Source organism: Crotalus tigris, unplaced genomic scaffold, assembly GCF_016545835.1.
Source record: "Crotalus tigris isolate CLP2741 ecotype Arizona unplaced genomic scaffold, ASM1654583v1 scf7180000024508.2633422, whole genome shotgun sequence".
NCBI lineage: Eukaryota > Metazoa > Chordata > Lepidosauria > Squamata > Viperidae > Crotalus > Crotalus tigris.
Window position 1 is genome coordinate 1,746,884 of NW_024100680.1, and position 21,550 is coordinate 1,768,433.

A 21,550-nucleotide genomic window follows, 5' to 3' on the forward strand; every position below is an offset into this window, starting at 1 on the left:
ACAAAATCAGAGTTTCAATAAAGCAAATGACAAGGAAAAAAGAACTTGGGAATAGTTTCCTTGAAAAAAAAAAAAAAAGCATCATGGTCCCAACAATCTGGATAGTAGGAGAACACATATGCCTTTCCATATCAAGTATTATTTAATATCCAAATCATTTTAACATGAGAGATAGTTTGGCATAGTGGTAAGATGCTGGCCTTGAAATAAAAATCTAGTAAAAGCAACATTTTAAGTATTACAGTAAATTATTAAATCAGCATCATCCCAGAGTATATGTGAGACAGTTTAAAAACAGAAAACAGGAATTATGTGTACTTGTAGCTGTTATACATTTGTTTACATTACATCATGTACAACTACATTGTACATTAACAGTTGTTCAGGTTGCCTGGGAGGTGACCAGTTGCTTAGGTCCATGCAATGAGGCTGGCTCCTTTAAGAGAGAGCATAGTTGTTTTAGCATTAAAGATGGTAGTGTGTTCCTCCCCCTCCCCAAGAAACAGTCGATGGATCCAACACATTTTTATAATTATCAACTCATCTCAAATTTGCCTTTATTCAGGAAGTCTGTTGAGAAGTTTGTCAAGACTATAGTTGTAGAGGATTGTGCAGGAAACTGGTTTTTTTTTTACCCCAGGTCAGTGATTAGTACAGACAGGCATTGTTGAACTTGCTGAAGACCTTTGAAGTGAAGCTGGGATGGAGGCAATGTATCCATCTTTGATGACCTTCATCTCTTAGTTAATTTTGAAGCCCTCAACTATGATATTTTTGCAGGCCAATTATGATATCTGAGAATTGGAGGCACTATATTATGGTAGTTTTTCTCCTTTCTCAAAGACCAGTTCCAGTTGGTGCTATGGGGGTTAGAGATTGTACCTTTGGTACTAATTTGTGTAGTGAGAGTTCTCTTACCCATTTAACATGTACATAAACTTCAACATTACTGGGGAAAGTTATCCATTGCTGCCAGATCCAGTTATCAGTTTGGGCTTCACAAATCTAGGGATTTTTCATATTTAGTCTTGGAGATCCCTACTCAAGACTGATGGTCAAATTGGGGGTCATTTGGAATTCTTAGCTCCTACTCATTAAATTATTTTGCTTCTTGTTATTTTTTATGAGATTATACCTAGTAGGAACAGTTGTGGTTTCCTTTCAAATTCAAATTCTAAGATTTTTTTTTTTGCATTACATTATGTATATATTTCCAGTGTATTGGGAGTGAGTTGCAAGTGATCAAATATTTATTCTATTTCATGACATTTTCCTTATATATTGATGTATAATTTCTGTATTTTAGTTACCGTAAATGCCAGCGTATAAGACGACTTCTGCAAGTGCTGAAATCGGCGCCAAAGACGGGGGTCGTCTTATACGCCGAGTCGTCTTATATGCCGGAAATACTGGTAGTTTCCGGCGTATAAGACGACATTCTAGGAATGCAGCCCGGCTATAAAGATGGGGGTCGTCTTATACGCTGGGTCACCTTGTACGCCGGCATTTACGGTATTACTGATAGAGCTATATACAGTCTGTAAAACATTTAGTAATTTTTTAAAGTTAAATTTGATGTATAATATATAGCTTTAGTCCATAATTCTTTCCATTGTTATGTGGTAACTAAGTTTTGCATCCATTTTACAATTTTTTTTGTTTGTTCTGCCTCTGTGTCATACCTATATAAAATTTATAGATGGTGTTGGTTTTATACCAACAAATTCTGTTTATTTGTTAATATTCCCCTTTCTTCTTGAGATATGATTTTATCTTTCCAATGATTTGTAAATATATCACCTATGGTGTATTGAAGCATTCACTTAGTAATCTTGCTGTGTTTTTAACCTATTCATAGAATCTGATTGAACTATATTTGCATATGTAATTACATTTTTCTTGCTATAGCTACCTCTCACATGAAAAACATTGAAGAAGCTAGAACTGAACCTGTCAGACATATTATGTTTGTGGAATTTTATTCTATTATTGGATTTGATCTAATATTATCTCCTTTTATGTTCTTATCTTGATTTGTATATCTATGAAGTCCATTGGCCAAGTTAACTCCTTCCAAGTTTGCCATACTGCTATCAGTTATCCAGGTAGGCAGCTTGCTTTAAGGTACAATTTAAAGTATGGAAGAGCAAGACTACCTTTTCTGTTTGGAATTTTGCAGGATTTTTTGATTTAATGCTCCATGTGAATGTGGCATTAGGTTCTTGCTATTCTTATAAGATTCTCTCTGAAATTTGAATTGGTGTCATTTAAAATAAATAGTTAATTTGGATTTGTACATTCATTTCCATAATTACATTTTTTTAACAAAAATAATCTTATATTCTTCAACCTTTAAAGCAGTGGTTCTCAACCTTTTTAACGCTGTGAGCCCCAACCGGTCGTAAGTCGAGGACTACTCAACCAGTCATAAGTTGAGGATTACTCAACTGGTGCAGCACCGTTTGCAGAATGGGACTTTTGGCAGGCTCAGCAGGGCAGAGACAGCCTGGACAATTCCTATTGGCTTTTGAAAGCCAATAGAATTAGACTCTATTCAAGAGAGTCTATTCTATTGGCTTTCAAAAGCCAATAGAATAAAAGGGAGTAGCACAGCTAAGGAAAAGGGGAAAAAATGGCGGACTGCATTGTTTGGCGACCCCCGTGAAATGGTCGTTTGACCCCAAATGGGGTCCCGACCCACAGGTTGAGAACCACTGCTTTAAAGGTTCCTCTTAATCTTTTGCCATAAATTAACACAATTATTTTGATATGTTTCTTGATTGTCAGGTGCAAACCAAGATATCCCACTGAGTAGCCTGATTCTTCTTGCAAAAAAACCCCCCAAAACAAAATCTTCTTTAATTAAAAATATTGTAAATATTTTTGTTTTCTGAACATTAACTTTATATCCAAAACATTGTGCATAATTATGAATTATTTACTCCTACTTATGAAAGACTCTTAGCACCTGCCCTGTTAGCAGTTAGCATTAAGGAAATATATTTCTGTACTATTGTGCTTTTTATATCCCAAATTTTAACCTATTTTATTTAGTGGTTTTATTTATCTTGTTATCTCCAGAATCTTCTTGGCTTATAAATCTGACACATTGGCAGGAAAGATCTAAAAGTTGGGAAATAAATTTGAACTTCCTGCCAACACTCTCCATTGCGATGGATAAGAAGTCTATATACTGGCATAGGAACTCTTGAAATCATTAATGCTTAATCTCCTTCTGTTCCTTAATTAAATCACTAAGCAACACTGTATGACATTAGTTGGCCATTAACAAGACTGAAATTTTTGAATATCCTTAAAAAGATGCACTGCACAACCAACCTACATTTAGGGGTGTTTCCTTTATTATGTAGAAGTTATTATTTCTTGTTTTAATTTGAAAATTCATTTGAAAACCACACTATTTTGCTTGAATCTTTTTTCTAAGATAGTGATACTTTTAGAATTTTCAAACTCATAATTTCTATGCAGGTATTTATTATAGTTCTCCAATGCTGGATTACTATGGTACTTCAGAAACTCCAGCTGGATATTTGAAGAATTCTGAAGAAAATGAAGGGAGTTAGAATATATATTTTGTATATTTTTTAAATGACATCCAAGATAAACAGCTTTATAAGAATAGCATATTCTGACTAGCTCTAAGTTTGCATTATTGTACTCTGGAACTCCAGATGATTTCAAAAGTGAGGACCTATCAGATGAATAGCTGTTATCCAGTTTTCCGGTGTCCTAATGTTCTTCCAGCAGAGGCAGAGTGAGTTTACTTTTAGTGTATTTCTTGGTAGCTTACAGGCAACTGAAGAGAAATTAACTATATTGTATTGCATTTGAACCTGGCAAAATGATCTTTCATTGATCTATGTCATGGGAGTCCAAGAAGGCTGGGTAAATTTCTGATTAGTCCATTTCCTAGAGAATCAGTTCCTGATTATCTTGTCCCTGAACTAGGTTGCTAACTCATTCTTTGCATGGGTAGACTTCTAATTGGTTTATTTTGAAGTATTTAATGGCTTGTCTTTGAGCAGAAATCTGTGAGGAGTTCTTGTTGCTGAAGCTGCTGAAAACTCTTTTTGATTAGTTAAGACCAGTATATTCTTGGTGTGGCATAAAACTGGGAACCATATTTTTTTTTTATTTTCAAACTCCTTCCTCTTTACAGATCTCAATAGTTTTTCTATGTAGTCACATATGGTAATGGCTTTTAGGTTGTTTCTCTACTATTATTCCAATAAGGTCTGTGACATTTCAATGTAAGGTATAAACACATTTCCTACTAGAAATGGTTTGTCTTTCAATATATCTTTATTGTTGCTAGATTACATTTGCACCTGATCTTGTTAGCTTGTAGAGCAGGAGTGTCAAACTGCCGGTCTGCGGGCCAGATGCATCAAGCTAAAGCCCTCCCATTGGAAAAAAAAGTCACGATATATCGCGACACAGCACATGCCATTATGAGTTTGACACCCCTGTTGTAGAGCATTACAAATTCTAGAATAGTATATTTTAAAAGAGTTATTGGTGAAATACCAGTAGCCTTGCAATTAAAAAATATCAGATTTCAAATACAACTTTTTAATATTCCAAATCTACTTGCAAAGGTTAGGGAACTTTTTTCCTGTTTTATTTTCTTTATGGATTTATTCAGTTTATGGTTGTGGAGGCAAGGGGAAGGGGAGACAACATGAACTCTACCCCTTTGCACTTCCATTGTGACACTCTATGCCAGGGGTCTTCAAACTTGGCCCTTTTATGACTTGTAGACTTCAACTTCCAGAATTCCTCAGCCAGGCACACTGGCTGAGAAATTCTGGAAGTTGAAGTATACAAGTCATAAAAGGGCAAAGTTTGAAGACCCCTGCTCTATGCAAATACTAAATGGTGAAACTGTTGTGATCTTGCAACATATCTAACCTTTCAACTTGATTTTATTGTTGTAGGGTGTAATAACAGAAATTTGGAAACTTGTAGAGCTTTTCTCTGCCCCACCTATAATGCAGAATTAAGGCATGTTTATTTTGTCCAGGATGAAGATATTTACTGTCTGTTATCTGCTTATGGCTTCTACACTCCTTTGCCTTTCTCTAAATCACACTTTTGTCATTTTGATGAAACTTCTGTACAAGCCCATGATCTTGATGTAAAGATGATCCTATCCATTGTTTTGCAGCAGCATAGGTCAAGGTCAATACATCATTCTCTTACCACTGTGGTGGTGAACCCATGGCATGTGTGCCACAGGTGGCATGCAGAGCCTTCTCTGTGGGCACGCACACTGCCACTCCAGTCCTAGGCCTCTGCCACCGTGTGAAAAAAAAAGTTTCAATCAATCAATTTCAACTTCTCATGGGAAAAAAAAAGATCTCGCAAGTTGGAATTGCTTGAATTATTTTCAGTCCCACACAGCGGCAGAGGAAGTGATGTGTCGGAGCTGGAAAAAAGGTGCCGTGGGGGGTGGAGGCAGTGGCAGGAGCCATGCCCATCCAGTGGGCTACGCCCATCTAGCAAGCCACGCTCACCCAACAATACATAAGTGGGTTTTGGGTTGTGGTTTGGGCACTCGGTCTCTAAAAGGTTTGCCACCACTGTCTTACCATCTTTCCAGCATCCATTTTAGTTTCTTTTTTTCCCCCAGATGCTAAATCAGAACCACAGAAAATTCCTATCTCCAATCTGTTTGGAGACAAGTTTTATAATTAACTAATTGCCTTTTTCTTCTAACTTCATAATAAAAAGAAAACAATTTCTATGGTAGTTTGCCTTAAAAGGTCACTGTGATAATTACATCTCAAAATTACAATTAAAATATCCCCCCCCCCCCACAGGAATTAGGTCTGCAGTTGGCTTGACTAGTTTTGAGAACTTTTAAGATTATAGTTATTATGTTGTGACTGTGTTTAGAATTAACCAATTATATTCAAACTGATTGTAAATCATAGTCAGTATACATTTGCCATCAATTAAATGACTGATCAAGGCCATATAAAGCTCAGCTATTGTAGTAGGATTTTTCTGACATTTACTCAGTTGCCTCTTATAGCAAAAGCCATAATCTGCAAACAGCTTACAACACATCAAAGGGATCTCACTGTTGGAAAGTATTATTCAGGAGAAAGGTACAAAATAATTTACAAGGCACTGGATATACCATGTAATATAGTGAAGATAGTCATCAACAAGTGTAGAAAAAATGGAACAACAGTGACATTGTCAAGAACTGGATATTTGCAAAAATCTACATCAAGTCTGACAAAAACGTTGAAAAAAATGTGATGAGACCAAGGGTGAACTTTTTGCCCACAATTCCAAAAAGTATGTTTGGCACAAAAATAACACTGTGCATTATCAAAAGCACACTATATCCATAGTGAAGCATGATGGTGACAGCATTATGCCTTGGGGTTGCTTTTCTTCAGTTAGAACTGCAGTTTTAGTCAAAGTGGAGGAATAATAAACAGTTCCAAATATTAATTAATTTTGGACAAAACCTTCAGGCCTTTGTTAATCCGATGAAGATGAAGATAAATTTCACTTTTTAATACAACAATGACCCAATTGAAGAAAAGAATTACTTCACTAGAAGAAGACCAAAGTCTCACTGTCCAGGTGAGAGCCAGGATGCAAATCTAATTGAAAATCTATGGGGTAACCTGAAAAGGGCTGTGACAGGATGCCGTTACAATCTGACAGATTTGGAGTGCTTTTGTAAGGAAAAGTGGGCAAGGATTCTTCCCCAAAAGATTGAATGCTGCCATAAAATCAAAAGATGTTCCACAAAGTATTATTTTAAGGGTTATGCAACCATATTATTATACATTTTTTGTTATTTTGTCCTCTAAAAGATTTCAGATTGTCTTTCAATTGAATTGTACAGCTTATGTATATTAAAGGTGGGAAAAGTTTAAAGTAAGTTATCTTGATCTGATTTTTTTTTTTTTTACGTCTCAAAACCTGGCATTTTAACAGGATATGTAGACTTTTTATATCCACTGTATGGGGCTTTTAAATTTAAAAACTAGCCCTGAGAAGTGTACTTGACAAATCAATGCAGAGCTTTCAGCACTAGGGTTATGTGCAAATCTGAATAAATAAATCTAATAAATAGACTGCAGGTTTTAAGTTGTCTTCAAAAGTATATTGTGATAATGTAATTGGCTGGTAAAAAATAATTGTTGCTTCTGTTACTTTGTTGTCTTCCTATTGAAGTGGGAGCAGAATAGCAAATTAATCATAAATAGACCACTTTCCGAGTAAGAAAAACTGGACTGCTAAGAGTATATTCTTTAGAAAAACAGCCAAGATGTATACATGTCTCCCTAACACTTACAAGAAATTCTTCCATCCAAATTTCAAGATTGGTTACTCCATCGATATTCTTTGTAGAAACACAAATCCCAAACTTGGCAATACCTTGCCTGAAGTGTAGTATGCAAACATAACTAAACAAATTAAAAGGCATGTGTGTTGAGAGCATCTAACATAATACTGAGAAATGGAATGTGATCATTTGAATTATTTCTCACAATGGTAGGTGGATATAATAGTGTTCATATTTACTTAGTAGTAAATTATAATGAATTTTAAAATATATTCAGAATGAATTTAACATTTGTTTGTAAAGAAATAAACATTCATAGTTAACTTCAAACATATTCACCTTCACTGGCTGTTAATGCTATTTTAAAATTGGAATACTTGAAAAAACATTTGCATACATCATTAAATTTCCAATTACCATGTAAATGACAACTGAAAGAAACAGAGGATCAACACTTTAGTTAAAAAAGTGTTGATTGTAGAAGCTTTTCATCAGATGTGAGATTTTACTTTGAGAATATGTACCTATCAGTCTGATGATATGAACAGCAAATAAGACTGCAATTCTTTCAGGTAGAAATAGCTTTCTTTAAAAAAATGCACAGCAGGAATCCTTTCCCAAGACTAAAATAAATGACAAAGTAAAAGACCAGTCTTCCATAGAAATTTAATGAAGACATGCTTCAAGGGATTTTCTGTAGTAGAGATCATTTTACACCCCAGGACAAAAGAAAAACAGTACAGCTTTGCAGTCAGAAGCTGCAATCAAAGGAGAATGAAGAAAATAACAAAAACACATCGCTTGTTAAATCACTTACAATGGTTTTCCTTTGGATTCACAAATCAAAGTTATAGATAGTCCTTCTTCTGGCCACAGTGTAGAAGATATTATTTTAACGGAAGGAATATCTAGAAAAAATAATATTTATAAAATCAGATTAAAATTGTACTGTGCAAATTATGAAAGCAACATCAGATTCACTTGTGGATGAGGTAACCTTGGAATTTATTTAAGCTATGATACTGAATTCAGGTGGTTGTATGAATCTGTACAATGAAATAATATTTTTAGTGTTTAAGAACAGAGAATGGCTATAAGGGATCTAGATGTTATTACAATATGGCAGTAAGATATACAGAGAAAAGTATGATCTAAAGTAGATCTTACAGAATATCTTACATTCACAAAGTAGGCAGTGATGCAACAGTAAATTTGACCCAATGACAAGTTGGAACATGAACAGTCCTAGCCTTGTTATGTCAGCTAGAATTATTTCTGCATCATCTCTCTTCCTATGGAAATTTTGCTGTTCATTTCAAAACCAGTGGACTTTCATTAATACATTGTACATGAAATTTCAAAACCACAAATGACAAACATAACATACTGTATAACTTAATTGCAGTACTAGTAATATATCTAAAACTTATCATTGTTCTTTTGATTTTGTATTTGATATTCATTTTTTAAATTAGGGATATCTCTTCACAGCTTCTGAATACTTTCATATGGAAGCATAGCTTTCATTAGTTTTGTGCACTATTCATTGTAGTAAAATCCACTTCTTGCAATGACCTTGCTTTGACCTGTTTACCAGCTAAACTACAAAAACAGTATTTAATTAGCCCATCGGTTTATGTTCATATACACATGGCTGGCTTTATTAGAAAGATCTATAACCAAAATGCTTGATTTCAGTCACTCAGCAATATCTGCTCCATCCATTCCTAGTAGCCCTTTCATGCATATTTTATTCATGCCTGAAAAAGGCTTGATGCTTGCACATAGCACTTGCATTTTAATTATGTAGAAGCCTGGCAGTGGAAAACTTGGTGAAATCTTGGATTAGAATCTAAAAGAATATACTGGAAATATTAGGCTAATAGTGCTTAGTACATGTTTTGAGAATATGAAAGGAGTTAAGACAAAATGTTCATCAAATGCAAACATATTCAACAAACAATTTGTAAAGAAATTTAGATAAAATGTATTTTTGTTTTGCAATGTGGAAAAAGAATGGAAATTATGCAGAAGCAAGGTATGCATCAATACATTTTTATCTTTTCCTTCTTAATCTATATTTGACATGGTCACAGATTATATGGCTTTCCCATCAAAGGTTCAACATGATTGGCTTTGCATTAGGCAAAATATGGTAAACTCCTAAGCTTCAGGAAATGGAGGAAAAATATCTAATCATTCTCATCTTTCTGAGAGGATACTTTTATGTTAATAGTTGGATTAGATGAATGGCCTGTTCATCAAATCATATTACACAAATGCACTGCAAACAATACCCTTAAGGCTTCAAACAAGTTGAGATGCTACATGTATTCTGTACTTGTACTGTGGTGCTCATAAGAATGACATGCTACCATTTTGGAGATACTCAAGCTACACTGAAGAATTTCTTTCAAAAGGTAATTAACACGACTCAGGAAAAGCAGCCTTGGGAACAGTGTGGTGATGTATATCAATATTTTCAGTTATGTCTATCAGGCTGAATGGACACTAAAACACCATTTATTTTAAGTGACCGTATTTATCATAATACTCTGTATTCTCATGATAAATGGCAGTTGTAGAGGTTATTCAAATAGCTCCTATACGGTAATAGAAGCCATACATTATCTTGAAATTCTGCAATTAATTTGAGATTCAGCAGTCGTTAGTCATGACAGAAAGATATATAAAGCTAATAAAAATGCAACAAATATAAACAAATTTCATTTCTCAAAATAAGGTACAAGTAACATTGCATTCTAACTAAAACAATGAAGTAATGTAGTTATTTATATAAAATAGCAAACTATGTTCAAAACCAAACTATGTAGCAGGTGAATAATAAACTATATGAAATGAATGCAACCAGCATTCTAGTCCTGAAACAATTTACTTGGAATAGTTATAACTGTGGTAAGATGTAGTGTTTGAGAGTCATATGATAGTTACAGAAATTAAACCAGGTGAATGGTCCTGTAAAAATGAAGAATATTGAAAGATGGAACAATTATACATTTATAAACACTACAATTATACATTTAAAAGAATCTTGTTTTCTGCATTCTAATCTTCACACAAAAGCCTTATTTATTATTAAACAGTGTGAGTGCACATTATAAACACTTTATTTAGTTCTTAGAAATAATATGAATTGCCGAATTCAATTAGATACTTTCAAAAAGGTAATTCCTTAATCTCTTTGTTATAAGCTTTCCGAATGTTTACTTGAATGCTCTGAGAATGGTTAACTATATTTCTGTTCTCTCCCCTATACAGCCCTTGAGTGTGAAAATTTAATTTTATAGATATTAGTTGTGGGAAGAAACAAAGAGAGAGAAGGAATGAAAAGGAGATTTTCTTGTATATGATTTGAAAGACCTCCCTAAGTTTTCAAAAGCTGTGGGAGAAGTGTTGAACAAGAATAATATATTTCTGTGGATTATAAGTAAACTAATTAAATTAATATATATATTTGTGTGTATGTGTGTATGTGTGTGATAATTACAATATATTACTATGAGTGATTTTGGAGTATGCAGATAATAAGGTAATAAGATATAATAAGGTAATAAGATATAATAAGGTAATGATATAACAAATAATAGATGATCGATATAGAATATTTAAATGCTTTTCCTGTATTTTTTTCCTCTGTTTTTAGAATACTAGATATGCATATTTTGCATATTGTTTAAAACTAGCAAATGTGTGAGGGTATAACTTTTGATTAAAAGCTACTAAAATAATCATTTTTATTAATGTACAATAAGCATCAACAGAGCAGTTATTTACATTATGATGTCCTCTTCTATCAACCACACTGAGCTAGATAATTGGTTAAAGTTCTTAAAAATTTAGGTCCAAACACTTGGATTGCAATTTATGAAAAAAAAAAAATTCTTGATAAATTACATGAGTACATCCATGTAATTTATCAGCTTATTTCCTACAGTAATGCATACCTGTAAACAAACTAAGCCAACTACTGAATCCTTGAAAATGGTACTGAGGGACACACTATGTCTGAATATTTAGCAAGTGTGGCTAATCGCCATTTACAGATATATTTTAGGAATTTATTTAAATTAATTCTAAAGGTTCTGAAAAATAAGTTAGGAAGATTGTTATTAAATCATCTGACCATTTTCTTCCAGCAAAGATGATGCTGTGCAGAGATGCTGCTAAATCTTGAGGGTAAATGCTTTCCTATGAAATGGGAGATAACATCTGCTAAATTGTCTTCCAAAAATGTTATATATGATATGAGACTCTGCCTAGGTCATTCTAGATATCGATGTTGCAGGCCCTTCCTAATGCTGTGACAAAGCAGACTACAGTTAGGCTATTAGATGAAGCCAATTCAAGTAATTAAATGGAGACGTCAGGAGACAAAATAATCATCTATTTAATTCATTTTAATTTATTGCCAGGAAAGGTGGAAAAGCATAGTTTGGTTTGGTTTCAAACCATGGTCCTGTTGTTAGAGTTTAAAGACTACTTTGCAATTTTTATAGTTACTCATATCTGTAAAAAACTATTATTCTGGTTTGTGGCTTATGACATATCTATCATGTGTTTGGTAGTCAGATGTTTCATCTAATAAAAATTATGCTTCTTTCATCCAAATGAAGTTTATACAGTAAGGACTATGTAGATTATGTAATAAACTGGAAACATTTCTTTCTCTTTCTAAAAAAAAAACACACTTTTAACACCTGCAACTCACTTAAAAAAGTAAATGTTTCAGACATAGCATACTAACTCAGCGAGTGCTTGTGACTAAGATTTTAAAAATAATTTTCATAACATTTCATATCCAAGAGTGCACCTGCTGTAGTACCTTGCTAAACTCATTTGCCAAAATATTTATATTCCTATTTAATTTTTGTGCAGACTATTGGCAATTCTTCCCTGTAAGTTTTTCAGAGCAATTATTATTTTTTATTCTTCATATATCTGGTTTTCTTTCTACTATTTTATTCAAAAACTGAACTGAAAATAATTTTAAACTTTTATGATATAACAATTTCTGCATATTTAAAGTGTTAATATAATTCATAGCGGATTCTTTCCACTATGTGTTAAAAATGGACAGATTAATATATACATATACATATTAATCAGTGTCCATTTTTAACACATAGCAGAAGGAGAGAGAGAGAGAGAGAGAGAAAGAGAAAGAGAGAGAGAGAGAGATGTATATGTATATATATGGCATGTGTATGTGTGTGTTATGTATATGTATGGGTAGATATATACAGAATGACAGAATGTTGTTTTTAATGTGGGCCAGAGCGCTCACAATAAAAATTGACAATAAGGCTTATCTCTTATCTCTTCAGTCTTTTCACAAAAAAAAAAAAAAATGTTTCTGAAACCCAACTCCAGAATAAGTCTGGAAAATAAAAAGAGCAAAAATATTTTTAACCACCTGATAATAACATTATAGAATCAGTCTTATTTTTCAGTGGTTTCTTTCTTAATTTTCTGGACAGTATTAAAAAAATACAATATATGATAATCAAATATAAGCATTGAATTAATTATATATTATGCACAATATACTTTAAATATAAAATAATATACTTTAGTTTTTGAGATTTGTATGAAATAAACCTATGAAAATGATATTATTTTAGTTATATGACCAAAACCATCCAGAGAGATAGCTGAGAGAAAATAAAGAAGAGAAAGTATTCTAGAGAAAATAAACGACAACTAGATATTGCACTTTTAATAGGAAATATATATTCTGAAATAAATATTATTTTTGCAAAAGTATTATCACAATAGTTATTAGGCAATGTTTATTAGGCAATTAGTAGGTATTTTTATGTTATTTACTTTACTATATGGTAATATACCCTATTACTAAATTTACTTCTTAGTTTTAATTTAAGGCCTGTATCTTAAGAAATTTGAATATAGCAATGAACTCATTAGTTATGCTTAAAAAATCCAACATTCTTTTAATAAAATAAATCAGTAAGATATTGATTTATGCCTTCAATATTTTATAGTATTTTTAAAGTCACTGATTCCCTTTTAAATTATTGCATTATAGATATACAGTTATATAATTATGCTTAATGAAGAGCACAGTGTAATGTATACAATGAAGAAGGAACCTGGGTTCATTCTAGTTCATGCATTGTGCTTTTGCTTTAACAGATGCCTTCTCCTTTTTTTGCTATTAAAGTAAATACAGTAAGCAGTGAAAACTATGTAAAACCCACTGATTTTTCACGAAATATGTGACATTCTCTAGAGGTGAACAGTATCTTCTATCATCCATAAAACAGAGTTGCAATTGATATCACTGCTTTGCGTTGTGTTATCTCTTCTGAGACTATTGGTAATCTTCTCTGTTAAAAACCACTTTTCTTTCCTCACTAAATGCAGGTTCTATGACCATGATTAACTTAATATCAGTACAAATTAGCTAATGAATAACCGCAACCATTATTTAAATTTAACTTATAGAGGTAAAATCAAGAAAGGAATAAATTGAAACACACATTTTGGGAAAATGATTGAGAAGTTTAATTTGAGAGATAGGACACAAATAACTCTTTTCTCTCACTTATTCAACCCAAACTTGCCAATTTCTATTCCTGTTCTGATGAAATAGAATTAATGAAAAGCCCAAAATAGAATGTGGTACACATTCTTTCTCTATAATATCATGAAAAACCATAGCTAGTGTCCATAGGCGCCTTCATCATTTTTCTATCATTATCATTTTTGTAGCATTCTCAATATATCTAAACACAAAAGTGAAATAGCAAATACTTGGAAATTGTTTTCTGTAGCTTTCTGTAGCAGGACTGTACCCAATGGTGTAGGAAGATCTAGAACAGATTCTAGCCTCCTTTCTCTATAACCAATGTAACAATGTCTTTTTACCTACATATACTACTATACTGTAAATCTTTTGCTAATACCACTGTTTCTAAAAAATAAAAAAAATATTGAAAATAATCACATTGCTAAATTTGCTAATAGTTTTTCAAATTATATTACAAAAATTCTAGAAATATCATGAATCAAAGCCGTATCAAATGTTTTTACTGTAAGGGTATTTGAATCAGATGTTTTATATCCAATCATTAAGTTTGCAGCTCAGGAGAGGAGAAAGAATTACTGTATACTTTAATTTACAGCACAATTTTATAGATGTTTCCTTAATCCACACCAATAGTATTTATGTCCAGTTAATTGCTTCAGTATTACAATCTGCAGCTTGAGAAGAGCAGCACAAGTGTCTTATGGTATCTTTGCAATTTTTTTAATTTATAAATATAGCAAAATAATTACAGTACATATACATACATGCTGATGGAGTTTTCTGCAATGAACCAAGAAAAAAAAATCTTGGATGGAAAAATAGATGGTTCATGTGGTTTTAATGCATGATAGGTATGAAAACAATAAATTCCATACTAGGTCTCATAAGGAAAGAAATTGAAAGTAACTTTTCTAATGCCCTTATACAAATTTGTGGTTATTTCTCCATCAGGAACACTACATACAAATCTAGTACCAATATTTGTCAGAATTACCAGTTTGGAAATTTCAGTTTCCAAGTTTGATAAGTTTCCTTATGTAAATCTATAGAAAAAATCTAGGGCAGTGTAAAGAATTGGATCTTCTTTTGTTAAGTTTCCAATTACTTCCAATTTCTTAATCAGATCTATAATGATAAGTTATACTGACAATTAAAACAGTTAAAAATAATGCATATTGAGACTAGGGATTAATAAAGACTAACTAAGTTGACATAAATATTCTGACTAATAAGCCACAGTATATAGTACACTTCATGCAGCAGTCCCTACATAATTGTCCATTAGTGAAAATAAATAAATAATCAGATTTAATGTAAGCTAGGGTTTTAAACAATAGTTTTTGCTGTTATTATTTTGATAGTTTTAAAAAATTTCACATCAAGTTTTATTCAATTTCTGAAAATCTAGAAATGCTATACTATATTTTAGTATCTTATTTCAATCAAAATATAATTTTGGTGGTATTGGATTCATGACTTCAAGTTGTAATTTGTTGGCTATTTAAAGGATGCATAAACCAAGTAGACATGTTTTGTCAGGACTCATGAGATGTTCTAATTTAGGTATCCAAACACCCAGAACGAATATGATTTCCAGGTATCATAGTCACATGGGACTAATTTGCTTTTAACTGTATGAGTCCATACATAACTTCTATATACATCTATGAGTCAATAGATAATTGTAGGAATATCAAGACATGGACAATATTGTGATAGTTATTTAATAATGTTATATCCCCACTGTGTTGTTATACATATTTTAAATAATTTTTAAAATTATAACTATAGAGGAAAATGTAATGTCCAGAACTCCAAATAATGAATAAAATCTCAAAACATAAAGAATATTCACAGTAGTTCATAAAATTCAGATATGTAATACTTACAGTGTATTTCTAGGACTTGCATTGCTATCTGAGGTGTGGAATTCAACGATTCATGATCTACTCTGCAGCTTACAACTGCACCATCATCAGAACGATCTGCTCTGTAATTCATTGTGCTGCTAACGGTAAATGTTTTCCGATTTGCATCCTCTTCTTTTAAATATTTAACATCTGTAAAAATAAAGTTTGCTATAATTTAGCATCAAGGGCTGACAATAAAAGGGAAAAGAAGACTACAGAACATAAAATCATTTTAAAATAGCAAATAAAAAATGTACCTTTCATCATGTTTGCTCATCTTATCAAGGCAAACAAGTTCTATTTCCCGACATTCCTTTGTCTTATAGAACTACCCATGTTGTCATTCCCAAATGTACACAGACACAGATGGGAAATGCAATTTCAATAAGAACCAAAAGACAGAACTGTCAGAATGAGATTCTGCTCCTCATTATCTTTAATATAATTAGATTGCAATCCAAATATTTTCCCCTTAAGACTATTTTCTTTCCTCACGCCTTTTTTCCCTCCTTTTATCTATTGGTATTTTAATCATTGTCAAATTTGCTTTGTTTATCTTTTCCTTTTCAGTATGCACAAACAATATTAAGTAACAAAACAATGGAGATCTTAAAACTAAGTAATCAGCTTCAGACTAAAACCTTTATTGTAGAAAAAAATACTTTGATGTAACCTGCAGCAATTTTTTCATGTTATTTTCAATTTTGGATAAAAAAGCCAAATAATTTTACACTTATTAATACTGACATTTCAAACCATTATTAAGATTATTTAACATTTCTTTCTTTTTTTGTATCCTTATTGATATGAGCTGTTTAAACATTGCAGTGGTGACATTTTTTAATCAATACTGTACAAATACCACTACAGGTAGTCCTCCATTATGACCACAATTCAGCCCAAAATCTCTATTGCTGAGAGAGACAGCTGTTAAATGAGTTTTGTCCCACTTTACAACCTTTCTGGCCATAGCTGATAGATTGTTAGGTGAATCACTGCAATTGTTAATAACCCTATTGTTAGTAACACAGTTCTTTGGCTGTTAGATGAATCATTGCAGAAGTTAGTAAGACAGTTATTAAGTTGTGAAGTGAATTTGACTTCCCCTTTCACTTTGCTTGTCAGAAGGTCACAAAAGGTGATCACGTGATCCCAGGACCCTGTAACCGTTGTAATTTTGAATAGTCACTAAGTGACTATTGTTAAGTTCATGACTACATATTTATCAAAACAATGTATATATTATGTAAGTTTTATAACAAAATAATAAGAAAATCACTATAAAAAAGAAATAGAATATTTTTTTCTGAAATGATCTTAGGATTTTTAGAAATCCACTCATTTTTTAAAATGTTTACACAAAAAGCTATTTATTTTGTATTTGTACTTACACCTGTGTAACATTACATTATTTCTTTTCATGGTCAGTAAATTACATAAAGAGATTAAAAGAAAAATATATTGGAGAAAGACCAAAAAAAAAAAAAAAGAAATTTAAATACACCACACTATTCACTATATTTTCTATACAATTTTTTTCTTGTAATTTATTCTGCAGAGACATCACCCTGCCAACTAAAGTGCATATAGTCAAGGCCATGGTTTTTCCAGTTGCAATGTATGGATATAAAAGTTGGACCAAAAGAAAAGCTGAGTAACAAAGAATTGAGGCCTTTGAACTATGGTGCTGGAGAAGACTCCTGCGAGTTCTTGGACTCCAAAGCGTTCAAACCGGTCAGTCCTAGAAGAGATCAACCCCAACTGCTCTTTAGAAGGCCAGATCCTGAAGTAGAAACTCAAATATTTTGGTCACCTAATGAGAAGGAAGGACTCACTGGAGAAGGGCCTAATGCTGGGAAAGATTGAGGACAACAGAAGAAGGGGATGACAGAGAATGATGGAGTCACTGAAGCAGTAGGCATGAGCTTAGATGGACTCCAGAAGATGGTGGAGTACAGGAAGGCCTGGAGGAACGTTGTCCATGGGGTCGCGATGGGTCAGACACGACTTCACAATTAACAACAACAATTCATCCTGCCACATCCATTCATAAATATTCATAAACCATTTTGAGTTTTTTCATTGACAAGATTAATGTGAGAATCATTCATTCCATGGTTCATCAGCTGTTGTCTAAGTCAGTTCCCACCAACTGAAGTGACACGACCCTTTTGTATTTTTTCTGTGATGGTAATAAAAACAACTGTTTTATTACCATCACAGTTGCATGCTGCTCTTTTGAATCTATCCGGGATAGGTATTCTGAATTTCTGTATTATGTATTTCTTTGCTGCCATAAAAGTGCAATCTGATTTTTTTAAAACTCAGGTTGTTTAATCCATAGCAATTGTTATTCCATAATGTTAATCACTGTTGGGTTTTGGAAGAAAACCATCCAGTTTTAGAGAAATTATAAAATATGCAGTCAAAGTATGGAACAACGTTTATGTACATAAATTATGAATGTTGTGATGCATTTTGGTTTATTGTCTAAAAAAGCCTCCCTGCAGCATTTTGGATTACAAGAAAGTGAAACTTCAGGAAAAAAAAGAGATTTGAATGTGTCTTCAAAACTTTATTCAAAATAAACAAAAGAAGCAAGTTGTTTCAGTTTTATAAATTTCATTAATTCTCATTTGAGGAATATGATTACAATCTTCTGAGAACTGAATACATAAATTGAATACATAAATAACAATTTATAAAAAATCAGTGCTAAAAATAATGTATCACACTCAGTTTGATATGATCAATTGTTAGGTGTAGCTATGGGATATGATCTGTAAAATCCACATGTTGAATAGCAGCAAAGACTCTTGTACCAGAGACGTGATATGATTGTGTAGTATAGGACAAAGACAAACTATATAAAGGACATGAACTATATAAAGGACAAGAAGCAACAGATGGAAACTAACCAAAGAGAGAAGCAATCTAGAACTAAGGAGAAACTTTCTGACAGTTAGAACAATTAACCAGTGGAACAACCTACCCTCAGAAGCAGTGAATACTCCAACACTGGAAGTTTTTAAGAAGAGACTGGACAGCCATTTGTCCGAAATGGTATAGGATTTCCTGCCTGAGGAGGTGGTTGGACTCGATGACCTCCAAGGTCCCTTCCAACTTTTTATTATTATTATTATTAATGCGGGCAACATCCGAGCCGGTATGGCATTCTGAAATTTACGTCTCACCATATTTTTTTATGGGAGAGACACTCTTTGTCTGACTCCTCTGATGAGACCTGTCCAGTATGGTTGAACCTCTGGCATAGCTCTCATCTTCCTCAGAGTACACAAGCCCCACAACCACGTCAAGGTAGTGCCTCACTAGGGGATTATTATTATTATTATTATTATCATCATCATCATCATCATCATCATCATAAATGTTAGAAAATTGAAATTATAGAAACAGTACAGAGATATTCTTTCCTACTGAAACTCATCTTGTGATATGAAAGGGAGATTAATAACTGTTGTGACACCCATACCCAAGTCTGCTCCATGGTTTCAGTTCCATAACATATAAATATATCTTGATTATGAAAACTAATTTAAGAAAACATATATATGCTGTTGTACAGAGTTTTATATATCTCTTTCAGATATTTCAAAGAGTTTGAATAATTGGCTAATTTACTAAAATACATATCATTCACAGCTTCTATGAAATAAATAGGAGCAGTTACTCTATCAGAGACACTAATGCTGCTTGCAAAAAATCCATGAATTGATTTAATAAAAAAAATCATACAAATCCATGGAGTGCATTAATACTGAAATGAAAATTCTCCAGGAGAAAAATAATATGAAAAAAGATGTGAGGGGAAAAAAAAAATCACCAAAGGCTTTCAAAAGTCTATTGTTTCTTTGAGTTTGAAGCCCTTTATTAATTTACCTATAAGCAGGGCTTTTTTTGTCATAGAATGCCCAGAATGGAGTTCTGGCACCTTTTTTGGATGGAACCTTATAGGGTAGGCAAGGCGGGTTGTATGACGTGTGTGAGTTCCAGCACCTTTTTTTTTTTTACAAAAAAAGCACTGCCTATAAGTAAGCCTGATTTAGAGTATTTTTTTTACACCTGCCTTTTCCAAGAAGCCTGTTCTCCATTAATTATCCATATCCATGATACTATTTGGATTAAGAAAGTCATATAAGGCAGAAAAGGAGTAAGAAATAATAAAATAATGAAATTAAAATCATGACATGAGAAAAAGGAAAGGCTAAAATGGAATGGAATAGAACAGAACAGAACAGAACTGGAAGGGACCTTGGAGGTCTTCTAGTCCAGCCCCCCACTTAAGCAGGAGAACCTATACCATCTCAGACAAGTGGCTGTCTATCCTCTTCTTAAAAATCTCCAGTGCCCACAATTTCTGGAGGCAAGTGGTTCCACTGATTAATTGTCCTCCCTATCAGAAAGTTTCTCCTTAATTCTAGGTTGTTTCTCTCTTTGTTCAGTTTCCAACCATTGTTTCTTGTCCTGCCATCTGGTGCTTTGTAGAATAATGGGAACCCCTCGTCTTTATTGCAGCCCCTCAAATACTGGAATATTCCTATCATGTTGCTCCCGTTTCTTCTTTTCTTTAAACTAGCCAAACCCAAATCCTGCAGCCGTTCTTCGTATGTTTTAGTCTCCAGGTCTTTGATCATCTTAGTTGCTCTTCTCTGATTTTTTTTCCCAAACTCTCAACATCTTTTTGTGATATGGTGACCAAAATTGGCTGCAGTATTCCAGGTGTGGTCTTACTAGGATTTTATAAAGCACTACTAATACTTCAGTGATCTTGATTCTATGCCTCTGTTTATACAACCCAAGATTTTATTAGCTTTTTTGGCTGCTGCTGCACACTGCTGGCTCATCGTCAAGTGATCATCCACTAGGACTCCAAAGTCCCTCTCACAGTTACTGTTTTTTAGCCAGGTCTTGCCCAATTTGTACTTATATCTTTGAATTTTCCTGCCTAAATGTAAAACTTTGCTTCTCTCCACATTGAAACTCATTTTGTTGGAAGGGCCCATGCTCAAGTTTTTCAAGATCTTTTTGGATCCTGAGTTTGTCTTCTGGGGTGTTGGCTATTCCTGCTAGTTTGGTGTCATCTGTAAATTTGATAAGTTCTCCTTCAATTCCCTCGTCTAAGTCATTTATGAAGATATTGAAGAGTATGGGCCTAAGACAGAACCTTGTGGTACTCCACTGCTTACTTTCTCCATGTGGATGTAGTGCCGTTGTGATGATCCAAGGCACAACACAGAGGCAAAACAGTCAACTGGCAGTCCAAACCGCCCTTTATTTGCTCCAATTTTCTTGCCAATGTTCCCATGTTTCTGGCAAGCCACAAAACAAAGTAACACACAAACACCTTCAGCAGTCTCTGGCCACAAATAGTTTCACAAGTTTTTAACTCTCCAGGCAGGAAGAGTATGTGTATGGATAAAGCCGTCCTCCTTCAGGTTTCAACTCACACACAGCTAGATTAGAAGAGTAATTTACTCAAGGCCACAAAGATAACAAAGAAAGAAACATACATCCAAATTCTAATGAGCCTGTGGAAATATAAGCTTGCTTGAGCAGTTTCAGAAGAAAAGCCATAATTCAATCCGAGGTCTTTGAACACCAAATCAAGTTTGTCAGCCAGCCCAATGGTCAGAGTTTCAGGGTTTCCAAGCACAAATCACAACACAGAACAAGAGATCAGAGAGTTGTTTCCAAGATCAGCAATGGCCACAA

General features: G+C 33.3%; 1 protein-coding gene across 4 annotated transcripts in view; it reads right to left on the reverse strand.

Moving 5' to 3' along the window:
• The window catches only part of CADM2 (cell adhesion molecule 2), a 404,147-nt gene that overhangs the window by 64,749 nt on the left and 317,848 nt on the right, over positions 1-21,550 (reverse strand). For all 4 annotated transcript variants that reach the window (XM_039333778.1, XM_039333779.1, XM_039333777.1 and 1 more), the window contains 2 exons: positions 15,797-15,967; positions 8,154-8,244 (listed from right to left, as the gene is read on the reverse strand). In XM_039333778.1, the coding sequence (XP_039189712.1) occupies positions 8,154-8,244; positions 15,797-15,967 (262 nt within the window). The remainder of the gene's footprint in view (positions 1-8,153; positions 8,245-15,796; positions 15,968-21,550) is intronic.